Genomic DNA, 19,866 nt, shown 5'->3' with positions numbered 1-19,866 from the left:
TTTGATTACAGTTCATCTACATCTACATCTATACTCTGCAAACCACCATGAGGTGCATGGCAGAGGGTCTATCCTGTTGTACCAGTTATTAGGGTTTCTTCCTGTTCAATTCACATATGGAATGCAGGAAGAATGATTGTTTGAATGCCTTTGTGCTTGCAGTAATTATTCTGATCTTCTCCTCATGATCCCTATGTGAGCGATATGTACAGGGTTGTAGTATATAACCTAGAGAAATCATTTAAATCTGGTTTTGAAACTTTGTTAATGAACTTTCTCAGGATATTTTATGTCTATCTTCAAGAGTCCTCCAGTTCAGTTCCTTCAATAACTCTGTGACACTCTCCCATGGATTAAATAGATCTGTAACCATTCATGCTGCCCCTTTCTGTATACATTTAATATCCCTTGTTAGTCCTATCTGGTATGCATCTCACACACTTTAGCGATATTCTAGAACCAGTTGCATGAGTCATTTGTAAGCAATCTCCTTTGTAGACTGATTGCACTTCCCCAGTATTCAAACAATAAACTGAAGTCTACCTCCTGCTATACCCATGGCTGAACTTATGAGATCATTCCATTTCATATCCCTACAAAGTGCTACAGCCAGGTACACTATGTGATCAAAAGTATCTGGACATCTGGCTGAAAATGACCTACAAGTTTGTGGCACCCTCCATCAGTTATGCTGGAATTCGGTATGGTTTTGGCCCACCCTTAGCCTTGATGACAGCTTCCAGTCTCACAGGCATATGTTCAAACAGGTGTTGGAAGGCCTCTTGGGGAATGGTAGCCCATTCTTCACAGAGTGCTGCACTGAGGAGAGGTATCAATGGTGGTTGTTGTGGCCTGGCATGAAGTCGGTGTTCCAAAATATCCGAAAGGTATTCTATAGGATTCAGGTCTGGACTCTGTGCAGACCAGTCCATTACAAGGATGTTATTGTCATGCAACTGCTTCGCCACTGGCTGTGCATTATGAACAGGTGCTCAATCATGTTGAAATATGCAATCACCATCCCTGAATTGCTCTTCAACAGTGGGAAGCAAGAAGGTGCTCAAAACATCAATGGTTCAAATGGTTCAAATGGCTCTGAGCACTATGGGACTTAACTTCTAAGGTCATCAGTCCCCTAGAACTTAGAACTACTTAAATCTAACTAACCTAAGGACATCACACACATCCATGCCAGAGGCAGGATTCGAACCTGTGACCATAGCAGTTGTGCGGTTCAAGACTGTAGCGCCTAGAACCGCTCGGCCACCCCGGCCGGCAAAACATCAATGGAGGCCTGTTCTGTCATAGTGCCATGCAAAACAACAAGGGGTGCAAGTCCCCTCCATGAAAAACATGATCACACCATAACATCACCGCCTCCGAATTTTCCTGTTGGCACTACACACATTGGCAGATGACATTCACTGGGCATTCACCATACCCACACCCTGCCATCATATCGCCACATTGTGTACCCTGATTTGTTACTCCACACTACATTTTTCCACTATTCAACCATCCAATGTTTACGCTCCTTACACCAAGCGAGGTGTCGTTTGGCATTTACCGGCGTGATGTGTGGCTTATGAGCAGCTGCTCGAACATGATATCCAAGTTTTCTCACCTCCCGCCTAACTGTCATAGTACTTGCAGTGGATCCTGATGCAGTTTGGAATTCCTGTGTGATGGTCTGGATAGATGTCTGCCTATTACTCATTATGACCCTCTTCAATTGTAGGCAGTCTCTGTCAGTAAACAGACGAGGTTGGCCTGTACACTTTTGTCCTGTATGTGTCCCTTCACATTTCCACTTCACTATCACATCAGAAACAGTGGGCCTAGTGATGTTTAGGAGTGTGGAAATCTTGCGTACAGACATATGATACAAGTGACACCCAATCACCTGACCCTGTTCAAAGTCTGTGAGTTGTGCGGAGTGCCCCATTCACTCTCTCATTATATCTAATGACTACTCAGGGCACTGATATGGAGCCACTGGCAGTAGGTGGCAGCACAATGCACCTAATATGAAAAATGTATGTTTTTGGTGGTGTCCAGATACTTTTGATCACAGTGTATTTGTATGAGTTGGGTGATTCCAACAGTGACTCATTGATTTTATGAACCTCAGGTCTATTTGTTGCCATTTGATTCAATATATTTCCATCATGAATAGGGTTCCTAGCTATATGTCACAGGTAATTTTCAGGGAAGGCATTTAGTAAAGTTTCAGAGGATGTATTATAATGCCCACCACTAACTAAACTGTAATTTTCCCATTTAATTGTTGGATGATTAAAGCCTCCACCAACGATTACAGCATGACTGGGGAACTTACATACAAGTGAACTGAGGTTTTCTCTAAAGTTTATGTTTATGTCAGGGAGATGTGTGATGGGTGATAGAAAGACCCAATTATCATTTTATGCTCACCCCTGATACTGAATCTTGGCCAAACAATCCCATATTCAGCTTCAATTTCTACCTCAGTGGATCTGAGTTTCTTGTCTACTGCATCAAATACACCACCTCCATTTCCCATTTGCCTATCCTTTTGATATACATTTAAATGTTCCCTAAAAAAAATCACTGCTATCAATTTTAGGTTTAAAGCAGCTTACTTCAGTTACTTACCTCTGTCCTTCTTCAACCTCTCTGTTTATCTGGCTTCCATTGTTACATTTGCTTGAAAATGGTGACCCTTTGTGACGTTCAGAACCGCGTTCTATTCTTGTCTTCTGGCATGTTATTCATCTCTTGTCTTGGCCCATTAGCTGGTCTTCTGCCATCAGATCTGATCTATTTTCATTGTCACATTCTCTTCAAGGTCTTCAATGAAACTCGCCATCCCTGTGATCACCAGTTCTTCTCTCTTGACATTGTGGTTGATTATTCCATTGCAGTGTTTGGTTCTGCCTACACATGAGTCTGTTATCAATTCTGTGCTAATCTGTTTCTGGCTCATTTCTGTTATTATTTGCTGCAGGGAATCTCTAAAAGTCTTCTAATTATCTCTTCTTTCTTCATTCCCTGTGTGTCCAAAAATTTGTCTCACCCAATTAGCTATATTGATTATGGTTCCCAACAACTGTCTTCATATTTCAAAAGGTAGATGCTTCACAACCCATTTTACAGCGTACCCATCGTCAAATCATTTATCTGCGTGTCAGTTCTTACCCCATTCTTCTTCAAAAAATTTTGTTCATATTCCGTCAACCTCTCACAAATATTCTTAATTATACAACCCAGCTATAATGCAATCTGGCACATGTTTTGACTAGTACTTTTCCAAAAATGGTGCCTCAAATTCAGCATACCTCATTCTTCTTTTATCTTGTTGCATTTCTCAATTGTAGGTACCTCCATCTAAACAATTAGCAATAAAAGAGGTTTTCTCAGGATTTGTCCACATTAATAGTAGTATGCCTCTAAAATGCCTAATAAAAGTGCAGGATGGACTCCTGTTTTAGTTTGGAATCTTTTTTACAGCATTTTCTCAAGCAATCAACATTGCATATGTCATTGTTTTGCTCGCAAGGCAGCCTGACACCTTAGGTCAGCTCTGGAGTGACACTTTGAGTCGCTTTGGGTTGGATTCAAGCTGGAGCATTTATGGCTGGCACGTAGCTTTTGTTCAAGGTTACATGATGACTGTCTGTAATTACTAGCTCTGTATTCAGAGACATCTATGACATTAGATGTCTTTATTTCATAGACACTTGCTGCACCTTCAAATCAAGACTTGAGTGTGACCTTAGTGCCTTGTTCATCCCCAATACTTTCGACATTGTCAATATACTTATAGGGAAACATTCCACGCGGGAAAAATATATTTAAAAACAAAGATGATGTGACTTACCACATGAAAGCGCTGGCAGGTCGATAGAAACACAAACAAACACATACATACACACAAAATTCTAGCTTTCGCAACCAATGGTTGCTTCATCAGGAAAGAGGGAAGGAGAGGGAAAGACGAAAGGATGTGGGTTTTAAGGAAGAGGGTAAGGGGTCATTCCAATCCCGGGAGTGGAAAGACTTACCTTAGGGGGAAAAAAGGACAGGTATACACTCGCACACACACACACACATATATCCATCCACACATACACAGACACAAGCAGACATTTGTAAAGGCCTTTACAAATGTCTGCTTGTGTCTGTGTATGTGTGGATGGATATGTGTGTGTGCGAGTGTATACCTGTCCTTTTTCCCCCCTAAGGTAAGTCTTTCCACTCCCGGGATTGGAATGACTCCTTACCCTCTTCCTTAAAACCCACATCCTTTCGTCTTTCCCTCTCCTTCCCTCTTTCCTGACGAAGCAACCATTGGTTGCGAAAGCTAGAATTTTGTGTGTATGTATGTGTTTGTTTGTTTTTCTATCGACCTGCCAGCGCTTTCGTATGGTAAGTCACAGACCACAAACTGCTCCCAAAGAGCTCAAAAAACAAAGATGTTGATACATGACATGACTTGGTCATAGTCATCACATTAGCCTCCCCTAGAGTGTGGAGCTCAAAGACAAATATAGAGAAATATGAGGGCATGGATGTAAATGAAGTACCTGGGGGGGGGGGGGGGGAGGTTAAACAGAAACAATACATGACATTAGTAAACGAAGTCCTTGAGCCAGTGAGGGGGCAGATGGTCATGTCTGACTGGGTGAATCCTTGTACAGCAGTGGAGGAATTCAAGTAGGGAACGGTGGATTGTGAGGAGCCAGGGTAGCTGACTGCCTGTTGCGGTATGAAGGACTTTGACTGTTGACACGTCATTACCAACAGGCAAGGGGATAGACTTGTCATTGGGGAAGCTGGCTCATTTGTAGAATACAAACACATTATCGGGATACATAACAAAAAACACTTTAGAACTACAAATGAAATCAGTGTTGACATTATCTACCACTTCCATAGAGGGAGTGACAGAATCTCCACAGAAATCATCATTGGCGATGTCACACATTCTGAGGCTGACCCCTGATAGATCACAAAATCCTGGCATGGGGGGGGGCTGCCTGTAGGAGAGGGAGTCATCACTAATGTCACTCTGTAGGGTGATGTCACATGCACCTGCAGCACTGATACCTGACTGGGGAGTAGGTAACATCACACGTGCGGGAATGGTAATCACTCACCCGCAAACTATCGGTAGATACCTCATGCACCATGACATGAGTTAATGACAATAAGTACTTGTGCAGGAATACGGCGGGAAGTGAGTGTGACCGAGGGGGCAGGGGGCACGCAAATGTTAATGATTAGCTGCTTAACATGCCTGATGAAGGTCAAGTCACAGATTTGAGCTGGAGTGAATGAAGGATCAACTAACTCTGTTGGGAGTGTGAGGGGTACTCCATATAGTACTTCCGCCAGAGATGTACTGAGGTTTTCTTTGTATATGATCTGAATGCCTTAACATTACACATGGTAGGGCATCAGCCCACTCACCTCTGTGGCACATCAGTGAAGCTTTAAGCATTTGGTGCCAGCATTCGATGAGCCCATTGGTCTGGGGCTGGTGTGCTGTTGTCCTAAATCATTTCACCCTGCACAGTTCACAAAGCTGCCTGAAAAGGATGGACTCGAACTGGTAGCCCTGGTCGGTGGTGATAGAAGCTGGGCAGCTGAAGTGCAAAATCCACATTAATAAAAGGGCTCAGGCCACCATGTCAGCTGCGATAGTAGTGAGGGGAATTACCTCCACTAAGCGGATTAACCTGTCGATGGCAGACAGTATGTAATGAAAGGGGCCCCAGAGGGGTAGGGGCTCAACAATATCAATGTGCATGTGTTGAAATCTTCATTTTGCCACATCAAACGTACCCATGGGGGGCTGTGCATCATGTCCTACCTACTTTTGCACACTGACAAGTCACATATGCTCATGCCCAACTGCAATGTTGTTTTATCACCGCGGTCCAAATGAAATGTCGGATACCAGACATGCGGTAACGTGTATGCCAGGGCGTGCCAAGTCATGAATACTATTAAAAATGTCCCAGAGGAGAGGTGCAGGAATCACTGGACATATGTGTCCCACTGAAATGTCACACCAGATGCATGACAAGAACCCAGGAAGTGTCCGTAACTTGAGTCCGAGTCCTGTTTTAGTACTGGAGTGCAATGTGACAAGTTCAAATACTGACACATGAGATAAAAAATTGATGACATTTTCTGCCCTCGGATTTAATGTATGTCAGTTGTAAACTGGCATATGAGAACCATATGATGGAAATGCTTCAGGGATGAGTCCCTGCTTGGTTTGCGGAAAGCGTATATGAGTAGTTCGTAGTCGGTAAATACCATTATATGGCAACCTTCAATATCGTCTTAATGTTTGATAGTGGTGTAAATAGCAAATAGCTCCCAGTTGAAGGTCTACCATTTGCGTTGAGAAGTGGACAGCTCGTGGGGTCACCAGTATGGGTTTAGTGTTGTATGATTGCAGGATCCAATGATGTACATACACATACACACACACACACACACACACACACACACACACACACACACACAGGTGTTGTGGGTATTAAAGAACAAGGTAAGAAACATACCAGTTTATCTACAGAAATAAATAAAACAAGACAGAAGCTTAAAAAGTGTATGGTGACCATCATCCAAGTCACATATCAACACCTTTGTTTTCCTGGCTCTTAGGGAGCAGTCCGTGGTCTCAATGCAACACTGTAAATATGTGTGTACCAGAAATCAGCTATATATATCTGATTTCCGGTACACACATATTTACAGTGTGGTTGTTACCTTGTTCTTTAATACCCACAACACCTTGCCACAATTTATTAATTAACTATTTCTGATACTGAACAAAAGCTGACCTCTCTTCTCTGAACTTCTTAGCTGTACTGCTCTGCATTCATTTCAGTTGTCTAGCTTCTCTGAACTTCTTAGCTGTACTACTCTGCATTCCTTTCAGTTGTCTATTTGTACATTTTAGATTTCCTCAGATTCAATCAGCAAAGTTAGCTTCACATTATCATTATTATTATTATTATTATTATTATTATTTTACAGCAGATTGCTTAGCAAGATTAGCCTGCACTTTCTTAAAATTGTCTAGATATTATTTCTGTCAGCTGTTCATATTCTACAAAAGTAACTGCATCATATTAGAAAGATCTTCATCCTCTGTATTGTCTACATCTATTTCCTGTTGGTTATTCTTTGACAGCAGTGTGGAGGCACACTGATTCACAACCTCTAGTGTACTATTTGTATCAATACTGCCTTCAGTTCTACTATATTCCCAATGACCTTGAATCTACTGACATTTCTTTCCCTGTATCTGCAGTTTAATTAAGCCTGTACACACCATCTTAGCCATCTTGTCATTGTCATACATTCTGGATTTTGTTACTATGTTACATAAAATGGATCCTCACTCAGCACAGTCAATTATCCTATGCAATATTGTTTTAACATTTGCAGCACAATATTAAGTGCGCTATGCAGCAATCCAGTGCCATGCATTACTATGCTCTTTTGCCAATTGTGTGTGACATATACTTTTGTGTGTTTGTGATGACGATCTGGCTGCCATTGGGAAGTACTGCTGATGTGATGTGTCACAATGCAATGGTTCTGCTCTCTTCTTTCTTGTGTAATCCAAATGCAATGAACAAGATTACCCACATAGTCAAGTTACCTTTCATGTCCAAAGTTCTTAATTCTCTTTTTGGCATGTTGTCTCTATTCAATGCACACAATTACTTCTGTACCAAAATTTTCAGTCTTTCCGTTCAACACATGTAACTCTTTTCTAGTAATTATTATCACAAATCAATCTGGCACAGCTTAATCCACTAAAGTCCTATTCTAAAATGTGGCATCATTTTGAGTTAATGGGATTTTGGTTAATGTCCTCTAATTCTACTTTCATCACCAATTTCTTCACCAATGAACTGAGTTCTTTCACATAGCAACATATGTACAGTTTCTTCATCAGAAACAGTCTCTTCATCAGAAACAGTCTCTTCATTTTTCAAAATGCAAATTGCATTAATTCAGTCCTGTCATGCATCAAACATATGCAACCACCTCCTGTGTTATTTAATAGTTCAGTTGGCTGTCAGACAAATAAGAGAAGATAGCTGGTGATTACACCCACATACATAGACGATTATTGAATTCTGCTGTATGCCTGAAACTGACCTACACACTACTTCCTAAGCTCATAATGATTTATATTTACTGATACTTTTGAAATGATAAACGTCACTCAATGGAAACAGAGTTTATTAATTCTTGAAACAAATAAATGGACACTAATCTGGCTCATATGCTGATTCACAGCACTCACTCCTTCCAAGCACAGTATAAAATTTAAGGTGAAAGTTGCATTCTGAAAGGTTAAACTGACTTACTGGAGCACAATATAACTTCTTCCAATATCTAAACATATTGACAGTCCCCTTATTAATGATGAAACACCCACGCAACATCACCGGTGGCAACACGTGTAATATTCTGTGATTACTCTTCGAGCTATAACTTCAGTTTCATTTTGAATATATTGACAAAACTTTTCCACAGTTACAGAATTATTTCCTCCATTCATTGAACTCCTCTAAATCTTAATCATGCTGATAGTTATAATTGATTATTTAGTAAGGGTATCAAGAACAGACCCTTTACAAGAGTACTGTAACTGTTTTTCCCCTTTACTGCAGATGTTTATCCCATGTTAAAAACTCTTGAAGAACACTAAATAGGAATGTCCAATTGTTTGAGTTATTCTTGCTCCTCTAAGAAGCTCCCTTCCTTCTAGTCCTCGTTTTATTTGTGCCCTCCTGCATTATTAAATATTTTTTTCTTTATAGTCTCCTCCGAGTACCTAAAATGATACCAAATTTGTAATTTTTGTTACAGCAATATGTAGATCAACATGGCCCATATGAGATACTCCCCCGTTCCAGGAGTTTGCTGATGTTACTTGATAGGCTGTGCAGTGTCCACTCTCGTTACCTCAATGTCTGCAAACTTATCATCAGCATCACCACACAGAAAGAACCACAAGACATGAATAATGTAAGTTTTCATTTTTTTAAACTCATTATTACCATAAATTCCTGCTTTGTATGATTGTCTATCATCACTTTCACTTTCCACACTTTTAATTGTATTAATTCCATGTAATCCCCTTCTTATGTTACTGTTAATGAGGAAAGCAAGCTTCAGCAAAAATGTAGTACAAAATTCCTCACTTTGAAATACAATCAGCAAGTGAATCTCAAATTACAACACCAGATAATGAATAATGAACATTGTGGTGGAATTGTCCCATATAAATGAAATTTTGTTCAAGTGTACACACTTTAAACATTGTGTATGATCAAAGGAAAATCCAGTCAACAAAACTAACAAATAATGTGATAGAACTGCTTGCCAGTACTTTTAGGAGGAAAAATGTGTATTGCTGGTGATGGATATATACAAAAATAAAAGTGATAAATTTCCTAACTTTCAGAACTAAAAGTTGCTTTGGTGGGGAGGGGAGTGGTATAGACTGGGGAAGATTAAAATGGGACAGCTCACACTGTCAGTGGAAAGTCTCAAACAGCACATCTGGTACCTCTACAGGAGGAGATGGTCATCAGAATATGTGAGTTTTAAACTCTGTAGCAAGAGAAACAGACTGTTGTGCTCCCTCGCATTTTTATTGAGATATTGGGACCAGCAAGATTTACTGACATTCACCAAGTTTACTTATTATATAGCATCTGCAGCCACCAAGAGTACTGAACAATGACCCAGCATGGCATTGCTGAGAGAAAGAATCCATTACACAAGGCAAGAAGAAGATAGTCTCCAGCAGCTTGTTTCCACTTCATCTGAATACCTCATCACATCTGTCAGCAGATTCCTGAGAATGGATGGACAGTGTTGCATGGTTGGTTGCTTTCAGACTGGATGTGGCAGCAGACCATAATGTGTCAAACTGCGAAGTGCCATTGTCTTACACAACAATAATCACTAAAAGATAAACTATGCAGAGGCACTGTATTTAATTTCACAGACAAGCCACTGACTAACGCTGTGACATCAGCATTGGAAAAGCGACTATATTTTTAACCCGCTCTGAAGACTTTGCTCATAAAGGATTTTATCTTTAAAAAAGATGTCTTGGAATGAGGGAGTATCATCTCATATGGGCCATGCTGATCTACATATTTCTGTAACAAAAATTACAAATGTGGTATCATTTTAGGTGCTCTGTGAAGACTGCTGACTAAATAAGCAGGAGCCTTGCAGGTCTTTTAACTAGGATGCCCACACCCAAGCAGGACATCAACACTGAAGAAAGAAAAGCACTCTTTTCCTTAAGAGAAGGCACATAAATAATAATTTTACCTGCTGACAAGGGAAACAGTACTGTTCTTCTCCATGCAACATCTTACTTAGCAGGAAGATGGCTTTAGTGCAGGACTCAGCATGTCATGGTCTTCAGAAAGATCCAATGGATGCAGTACAATGGAAGGCATCTGCACTCCTCAAATCTAGCTAGTTTCCTGAACATCTGAAAAAGAGCTTAAGAACACATGCACCAGTTTCACCTTAATTTTACAGCCTACCCAAGAAACATACAGAAGGGGTTCTACTTCACCCCACTGTGAGCAGGATAGGAACCTCAACATATTACCTAGCAAAACATTTGTCTTCTCTTCTATGCCATTTGGTAGAAAAATGTGAACACCATATTTAAAGCTTTGTGTCTCAAACCAAAAGATATATTAGTGAGTTTCAATATGGTTTCTTTGTTTACACAAGTACCACTGATAGGTTCACTACAACTAGTAGGAGCTAAGAAGGAGCTGGATGTCTTTCAACTTTACAAACATGTGCTTACCACAACTTACTTTTTATTTAATGAACAATGTTTTGTGCAAACTAGCAGTGTTGCTATGCGTAGCCCTTTGTCTCCCACAGTAGCTAAACTTCTTATGGACAGGGACACAGTCTGTGTATGTGTGGATGGATATGTGTGTGTGTGCATGTGTATACCTGTCCTTTTTTCCCCCTAAGGTAAGTCTTTCCACTCCCGGGATTGGAATGACTCCTTACCCTCTCCCTTAAAACCCACATCCTTTCGTCTTTCCCTCTCTTTCCCTCTTTCCTGATGAAGCAACCATTTGTTGTGAAAGCTTGAATTTTGTGTGTATGTTTGTGTGTCTATCGACCTGCCAGCACTTTCGTTTGGTAAGTCACATCATCTTTGTTTTTAGATATAATATTAATTTGCTTTATTTAATAATTAGATCATTCTTTTGCCTCAAGACAGACAAGGCCCAAACATATGACAGAATGCAACAGCAGGGACTTGTGTGTTTCACCATTGATTGAGTGGTCTGAACACTCACTCCCCCCCCCCCCCCCCCTGCCCAAAACAGTGACTGCCATACAGGAGTAGCTATCTGAAAACAGCCAACAGGCTGTTGGGAAGCTCTCCTCCACTATAACCTTTCTCCAAGGGGTACTTGTCCAGTGTGGCATGCAGGATACTTTTTTATAATGATGTCTTTATCTATTATTGATCTTTAAGCAATAAAAAATGCAATCAATGTTCTCTTTTGTGTACATTCACACCTACATACACAATTACAAAAATAACAATTGTGGTGTTAAAGATATTTTAGATCATTATTTTCCATCGTACATATTTTAGATAATTATTGCCTATAAAGATACAAATTTGTGCATCATAATGCACATGATATATTTAATATATTAACATATGTAAATTTAATCTAAATGAAACTATCTTAGTACTTAAGATCATCTTTAGGGCACATTTTGAACTCTTCTACTGCGTATAGTGCTTTTTCTCTGGGTCATTTCTGTGTGGTGCTTTTAAACATAGTCAGTGACACACTGAGTGCCTGTACTGGCAATATTTTAAATAGTTTTACGCCCAGGTGTTGTTGGTTACTCAGTGCAAGTTGTAGAATGTTGAATATGGATGTAATAGCTGTCAAAGAGTGGTTGAAAGTTTTGATCAGCTGATTTGAGTTTTGGTTTATATGTTTGTGAATGGGTTCTTGGACAAGTGAGTGGAAAGGTGTTGGGTGGTATTATTATTATGATATTAATCCTCTTTTAGAGTGTTACTTTATTATTTTATCTATTAGTGTAAACAATGAGTTGTTTGGCATGTGTACTTGGTCATTCAACAGGGTTTTCTTTTCTGCTTTGGTTTTCTCTATGTGGTGATTTTCTTGCAGGGTTAGAAGGTGTTTTTTTATTGTTGATTCTAATTATTTTCATGTTTTCTTCTCCAGCTGTTGGTTTGTGATTGTGTTCTCTTAGGGGTTCTATGAATGTTGAGTGGTTTGTCCCATACTTCCAGGCTTTCATGTGTTCTTTGTAACTGACATAAAATGTTCTGCCTGTTTGTCCTATGTATCTGTCTGCACAATTGTTACACTGTAATTGATATATACCTGCTTCCTAGTATATGTCTCAGTTTTTTATCAATTTTAAGGTGTATTTTTGAATAGAACTGTCTGTTGTGTACATTATGTTTATTTCTTGTCTTTTGAAAAAGTTGGTGATTTTATGTGTGAGTTTGTGTTTGTATGTCATTGTGTACCATCTTGTGTTTCCTCTTATATTTTCCTGATTATTCTGTGTACTCCAGGAGAAATAAAATATAATGCAGTAAGAAAAGATGGTTTTTATTTACAAAACAAACATTTCTGTGCTTGCTGTGGAGGATGGCCATGGAAACAAACTTGTTATGGTCTCAAAATGGCATATGTCAAATGTGTGTGAATTCTCCCACAACCAAATGGCATATGTCAAATGGGTATGGATAAAGGCATAGTATGCACTGAGCAACAAGTTATCACTAACATGAGTTCTTAATTCACCCAACGAATATGTCACTAGTGCCATCTTAATACAGATATAATCAGATGATCCTGCTGTGTTAATTTTGAGTCAATTTGGTCCCAAGTAGTTTAGCTGACGTAGACTAAAGAGAATATTTACAGTTTTTTCATGATTATATGCAGTTCATTGATTTTGAACCACTTACTGGCTCCTGTGAGATGATCCCTACTCCTGCTTTAAAGTTCCTAAGTGTTTCCCAGCTGTAGTAAAAGTGGTATCATTTGTGTAGGGTGTAGATTTACATAACATAGTGCAGGGCAAGTCATTTACATATATTATGAAGAGTAAAGGTCCAAACAGAGAACCTTGTGGTGTGCCCTGTGTGATACCCAAGAAGTTTGTATTCATATTGTTGAACAGCACAATGTGTTTTCCTGTCACTCAGGGAGGACCTGATCAGAGATAGCTCTGAGCCTCTAAAATCATAGCAGTAGAGCTTTTCTAGCAATATTCTATGGCTAACAGAGACGAATACCTTGCTGAGATCCATGAGGACAGTATTAATAGGTAACATTGATTCAAATTATGATAGAAGAAATGAAACAATATTTTCAATTGCTTTTATGTTTACAAGCTGGCCTTGAAGCCAAGTTGACAATCACTAAGAATATTATTCACAGACAGATGTTTGCCAATTTGAAGACATATGCAATAAGAAGCTTATTATACTACTTTCAAAATGGTGGGTACAAGAGAAATTGGATGTCAGTTATTAGGACAAGACTTGTCACCTTTTTTGTGCAGAGGAGCAGTAATGGTCATTTTTAAGGATGAAGGGAAACAGCCACTGACAGGCATTTGGTTTATGAGATATCATAGTGGAGAGACCATAAATTCTTCTGATTAACTGATTCTATAACTCCTAAGCCACTTCTTCATGAAGGTAAGTAGATGAATGAAAAAACTACGGATTTGTGGTGTGTGTTTCTATGTTTCCACTGTATGGTTTTTCTCTACCTTGGTTGAAGATACTATAGACAAACAGAAATATATTATTTCCATTTGTCATCACAATTTGATATCCATAAATAAATACCTTGAACATAGGTGTAGTGTGTATTAAGGTTTTAAAAGTTAACATCACATTAAATGTGCATGAAAATTGTTTACAGTCAAGACTGTCATTTGATATTGCACACCTGGTTGCTGGAGCATCAGTATATTCAACAATACATTTCAGACAGCTAATAAAATCAGGTGAGTATGAAATATTGCCTCACAAACATAATATTTAAAGTACAATGTTCTAATTTTTATGCCAGCGATAACAACCACAGAATTTTTAATTATTATGGTTCCCTGCATATTTACTGTTTTGTCTGGTTTGTAGTGGAGTTCTTTCAGATCAGACAGATAATGTTTCGTATCTATAATTAATTAACATAAACAATTAAAAGGTATAGAGAACATGAACTCCACCACAAATTAACAAGATAGGAAGGCATCATACAATAGAAGATGTAACAATATATTTTAAATATATGACACTTGCATGCATAATGACTGATCTATACTACAGATACCATTAGAAGCTCAGTAAGTACCTTCTCTCACTACTATGGCTATGGTAAGCTTTTGTCCAAAAGGCCTTCTTTTGAAGTAGTTTATTGTGCCTGTCTGCAACTTCTATCTAAATATACATTTACATCTATACTCAGAAAACCACTGTGAGGCAGATGGCTGTGGGTTTTGTACTAGTTATTAGAGTTTCTTTCTGTTCTATTCACATATGGAGATGGGAAAAATGATTGTTTGAATGTCTTTGTGCGTGCAGTAATTATTCTAATCTTACCCTCACAATCCCTTTGTGGGCAATATGTAGGGGGTTGTAGTATATCCCTAGAGCAATCATTTAATACTGGTTCTTGAAATTTCATTAATAGACTTTCTCAGGATAGTTCACATCTGTCTTCAAGAGTCTGTCAGTTCAGTTACTTTAGTATCTCTGTGACACTCCCCCGTGGATTAACAGACCTGGGACCATTCTTGGTACCCTTATCTGTATATGTTTAATATCCCCTCTTAGTCCTATCTGGTACACAGTTGAGCAGTATTTTAGAACTGGTCACATGAGTGATTTGTAAGCAATATCCTTTGTAGACTGATTGCATTTCCCCAGTATTTGAACACTAAACTGAAATCTAACTCCTGCTTTACCTGTGACTGAATTTATGTGATCATTCCATTTCATATCCCTACAAAGTGTTAGACCCAAGTATTTGTATGAGTTGGGTGACTCCAATAGTGACTCATTGATTTTACAGATAGGATACTACATTTATTTCATTTTGTGAAGTGCAAAATTTTACATGTCTGAACATTTAGAGAAAATTGCCAATCTCTACACCAAGTTGAAATCTTATGAAGATCTGACTGAATATTAATGCGGCTTCTCTCAGATAGTACTTCATTATAGATAAGTGCATCATCATTTGCAAAAAGCCTGATTTTACTATTAATATTGTGTGCAAGCTCATTAATATACAACATGAACAGCAAGGGTCCTAATACACTTCCCTGGGGCACACCAGAAGTTACTCCTACATCTGATAATGATTCTCCAACCAAGATAGCATGGTGTGTCCTCCCTATGAAAAAGCCCTCAACACAGTCACAAATTTATTTGATACCCCATATAATCATACTTGTGACAGTAAGTGTAGGTGCAGTACTGAGTCAAATGCTTTTCAGAAATCAAGAAACACTGCATGTACCTGGTTGCCTTGATCCAAAGCTTTCAGTATGTCATGTGACAAAAGTGAGAGTTGGGTTTCACATGATCAGTCTTTGCTAAATCCATGCTGGCTGGCATTGAGGAGGTCATTCTGTTCGAGACACATCATTATGTCTGAGCTCAGGATATGTTCTAAGATTCTACAACACATGAGTGTCCAGGATATTGGATGGTAGTTTTGTGGATCGCTTCAACAACCTTTCTTGTAGATGGGTGTGACCTGTGCCTTTTTCCAAGAACTGGACATGGTTTTTTGTTTGAGGCATCTATGATAGATTATAGTTAAAATAGAAGCTAAATCAGCCACAAATTCAGTATAGAATATGATGGGGATTCCATTGGAGCCTGGAGCTTTGTTCAGTTTTAATGATTTCAGCTATTTCTTGACACCACTGATACTAATACTTATTTCATTCCATTTTTCAGTGGTACGAGGATTAAATTGAGGTAGTTCTCCTGGTTTTTTTTTTTTCCTTTGTGAAGGAATATTTGAAAACAGAGTTAAGCATTTCAGCTTTTGCTTTGTTACCCTCAACATCATTTCCTGGCTCATTCACTGTGTATTGGACACTAACTTTGGTGCCACTAGCAGCCTTTTCATATGACTACAATTTCTTTGGGTTCTGAGAAAGATCACTTGAAAATATTCTGCTACAGTAGTCATTGAAGGAATCATTCATTGCACTCTTGACAGCCAAACACATTTCATTCAGCATCTCTCTATCTATAGCCCTACAGTTTGTTCTACATCTGTTATGCAGTAATCTCTGTTTGTTATGAAGTTTCTTTACAGTGACTGTATACCATGGAAGTTTCCTCCCATTATCAACTGTTCTACTGGGTACATATCTGTCCAGTGCAGGTCAACTATTCCTTTCAACTTGAGCCAGAGAGCCTCACATGCTCCTGCCCTGTGCTGAAAGTTTCAAGTTCCTACTGAAATATGACATAACTGATTTTTTTGACCATATGTATCTTCCTGCTTGTTTTAGTTGTCCTTTGTACTTTGGTAATCATTGTTGCCCCTGATACTAGTTTCAATATGGTCATCTTCAAAGAGGTCAGGTCTATTTGTTGCCATTAGATTCAATATATTTCCATCATGGGTGGGGTTCCTAACTGTCTGTTTTAAGTTATTTTCAGATAAGGTTGGTTGGTTGGTTGGTTTTAGGGAAGGAGACCAGACAGCGAGGTCATCGGTCTCATCAGATTAGGGAAGGACGGGGAAGGAAGTCGGCCGTGCCCTTTGAAACGAACCATCCCGGCATTTGCCTGGAGCGATTTAGGGAAATCACGGAAAACCTAAATCAGGATGGCCGGATGCGGGATTGAACCGTCGTCCTCCCGAATGCGAGTCCAGTGTCTAACCACTGCACCACCTCGCTCGGTTCCGATAAGGCATTTAATAAAGTTTCAGAGGGTTCCTATCATGCCCACCTCTAACAAAACTTTAATTTTCCGATTTAATTGTTGCATGATTAATGTCTTCACTGATGATTACAATATGATTGGGGAACTTACATACAAGCAAACTGAGGTTTTGTCTGAAGTTCATGGTTACATCAGGAGATGTGTCTGGTGGACAATAGAAGGTTCCAATTATCATTTTATGCCCACTGCTGACACTGATCTCACATGCAGCTTCAATTTCTATCTCAGAGTTTCTTGTCTACTGCGACAAATAGACTACCTCCATTTCCTATTTGCCTACCCTTTCAATATACACTTATATGGTGAGAGGTAGTCTATCATTTTCATAATACTGTTGTTATTCCATCCTGGACTTTTCATTGTTTAAAAAATGTATCGTCTGTTGAAAATTTAGCATCTTGATCATAAGTACCTTAGTTGGTGATTCAAAATAATTGATCACACATACAAAACACTTGTGTGACTTGCAGCATGAGTTCCGACATTTTGTCTCTAGTTTTAGTCAAGGTACTGGTAAGAGATCTGTTCAGTGAAACAGGGACTGATTTCAGGAAACTAACAGGGTCTTGTGTTTAAAATTAATGAGTATTCAAATTATGTCAAACATATTCCCACATGCTACCAAACTCATAATTGTAGTTTATAGTTATCAATTGTTTCAATTTTTAAATTGCTATTTCCAACAACTAATTTTTATAGGTGTAAATGTGCACAATTTTCCAGTAACTTTATTCCCATACAAAACTTCTGTCTGCACTAACAGTTGATGTGACATGGAGTGCATAAAACAACAACAAATGCCAATTTATTCTACTGGGAATATAATTTCCCTTAAGAAGGGGAGGGAGGCTTCTGCCTCTAAGAATGTAGCTCATTACACATGAATCATTTCAAATGGGTGTCACTTTGGAGGCTTGAGTGTTCAGCTTGTCTGATGTGTAACTTTGTAGTGTTGCTGAATGTGATAAGTATGTGCAGAGTGTAAGGTTGTGCTTATATTTTAATAATAAGTAGTTATATGTGAATGAATGGAACCTGGTTCTGGCCCATAGATTGTTCCATTCAAACAATGCCGCAAAGGAGCCACTGAGCTTAATACCCCATAACAATACCACACGCACTCATAGCCTGCTGTGAGTGTGTAAATTAACCATGGGTATTGACACTGTGTCTAATTAATTAGGTACTTTACACCACGTTCTCACCTACTACTGACAGTCAGGTATTGGTGATAAAATTTTCAGCAGGATTAAAACTGGTTATCGCTGAGCATCTCACACTAAGTTTTCATTGTCCTTCACATAGTGTATTGAAATTTAAATTCCTGTAGGACCATGGCCACTGTATATGTCTAGTATGCAAGAGTTTAATCTTTAATAGAAATGTTAATGTTCTATGGTTGCTGTGTACTATTGTTTGATGTCCAACTAATAAATATTTAAATTTTTTTTAAATGCTCACACAATGGCTAGTATCTTTTTTCAGTGATTCTATAGTTTCTTTATGTTGTGTTAGCATTCAGAAGCTGAATGCTACGGAGCAATGTTCTATTCCCTGGCATGTATGTTTCTCTTGATACAAATGAGCTCCTAGACCATAGTCTGATGTGTCTGTTACCAAATGGAAATATAGGTCAAAATCTGGGCTTATTAACAATGGTGTTGAAGGTATATGGTATTTCAGGTTTAAGAATTCAGTACTACAGGCTAGTGTTTATTTCCAAGGTGTTATGTTTTATGAGTAGGGCCATCTTACATGTTGCATTTAATTACTAGATAGAAATTGCCCGTATAATCATATTATTCCAAGGAATGTCTTGTATTGCATCTTATTCGTCAATTTGGGGCGACGAGTTATTGCATCTAACCAATGTGGATATTGTGTGACTCCGTCTGCACTCAATATATGACTCAAAAATTTGACTTTGCTCCTATCAAGCTGTGATTTTGAAAGTTTTATTATTATTCCCTTATCTAATGTCTGAAGATGTTCATCCCAGTTATAGATATGACTACTATATCTCCAAAATATATTAAAGCCTTGTCTTGTAAGTTAACCCTTATCATGTTGTCTAAGGCTCTGATGAACACTGGAGCAGAAACAGTTTAAAATATATGATTTGTCTTCAGACAGGACTGGAGCGTATTTTCTTGAATCTATGTGTATTGGTATTTGCCAATAACCGAGTCTAAAGTCTGTTGTACTGATATATTTCGTCCCTGTAAATTTTGTCAATAACTCCTCAATGATTGGGGTTCAGTTACCATACTAGTTGTTCTTGTGTCAAAGACTAACCACACTGATCCATCAAGGGTGTTTTTTTTTTTTTTTTTTTTTTTTTTTTTTTTTTTTTTTTTTTTTTTTTTTTTTTTTTTTTTTCCCCAACAGATACCAATGGACTGTTGGAGCAGCTATTAAAATTTTCTACAACGCTCCAAGCAATCATTCTGTTTAATCCCTGTCTTGTTGACTCTTTTGTTGCTACCAGTATTGGGTAAAGTTTCACAAAAAATAATTTGTGAGATTCTATCTTTAGCATAAACATACAATCTTTAATGAGTTCTGGTCTCATGGAGAAACTGTCTTTGTGCTTACTTAGCAGGGCTAAGGAAAGGTAAGCCAAAATCTGACTGTAATAACAATGGTGTTGAAGCTACATGGTTTCTGAATTTTAAGAATTCTGCACTACAGTCTGGTGTCTATTTCCAAAGTGTTTTGTTTTTGAGGAGGGCCATCTTATGTGTTGCATTTAATACATTACTAGATACTAGATAGAAATTTCCTGTATAATC

General features: G+C 38.6%; 1 protein-coding gene across 4 annotated transcripts in view; it reads left to right on the top strand.

The window, feature by feature from the left end:
* The window catches only part of LOC124619874 (lipase 1-like), a 219,889-nt gene that overhangs the window by 155,481 nt on the left and 44,542 nt on the right, over positions 1 to 19,866 (top strand). For all 4 annotated transcript variants that reach the window (XM_047146497.1, XM_047146495.1, XM_047146494.1 and 1 more), the window contains exons 5-6: positions 8,890 to 9,048; positions 14,022 to 14,106. In XM_047146497.1, coding sequence (XP_047002453.1) covers positions 8,890 to 9,048; positions 14,022 to 14,106 — 244 coding nt within the window. The remainder of the gene's footprint in view (positions 1 to 8,889; positions 9,049 to 14,021; positions 14,107 to 19,866) is intronic.

Source organism: Schistocerca americana, chromosome 6, assembly GCF_021461395.2.
Source record: "Schistocerca americana isolate TAMUIC-IGC-003095 chromosome 6, iqSchAmer2.1, whole genome shotgun sequence".
Classification (NCBI taxonomy): domain Eukaryota; kingdom Metazoa; phylum Arthropoda; class Insecta; order Orthoptera; family Acrididae; genus Schistocerca; species Schistocerca americana.
The sequence above is the reverse complement of the archived record's forward strand: the minus strand, read 5'-3'. Positions and strand labels throughout refer to the sequence as shown.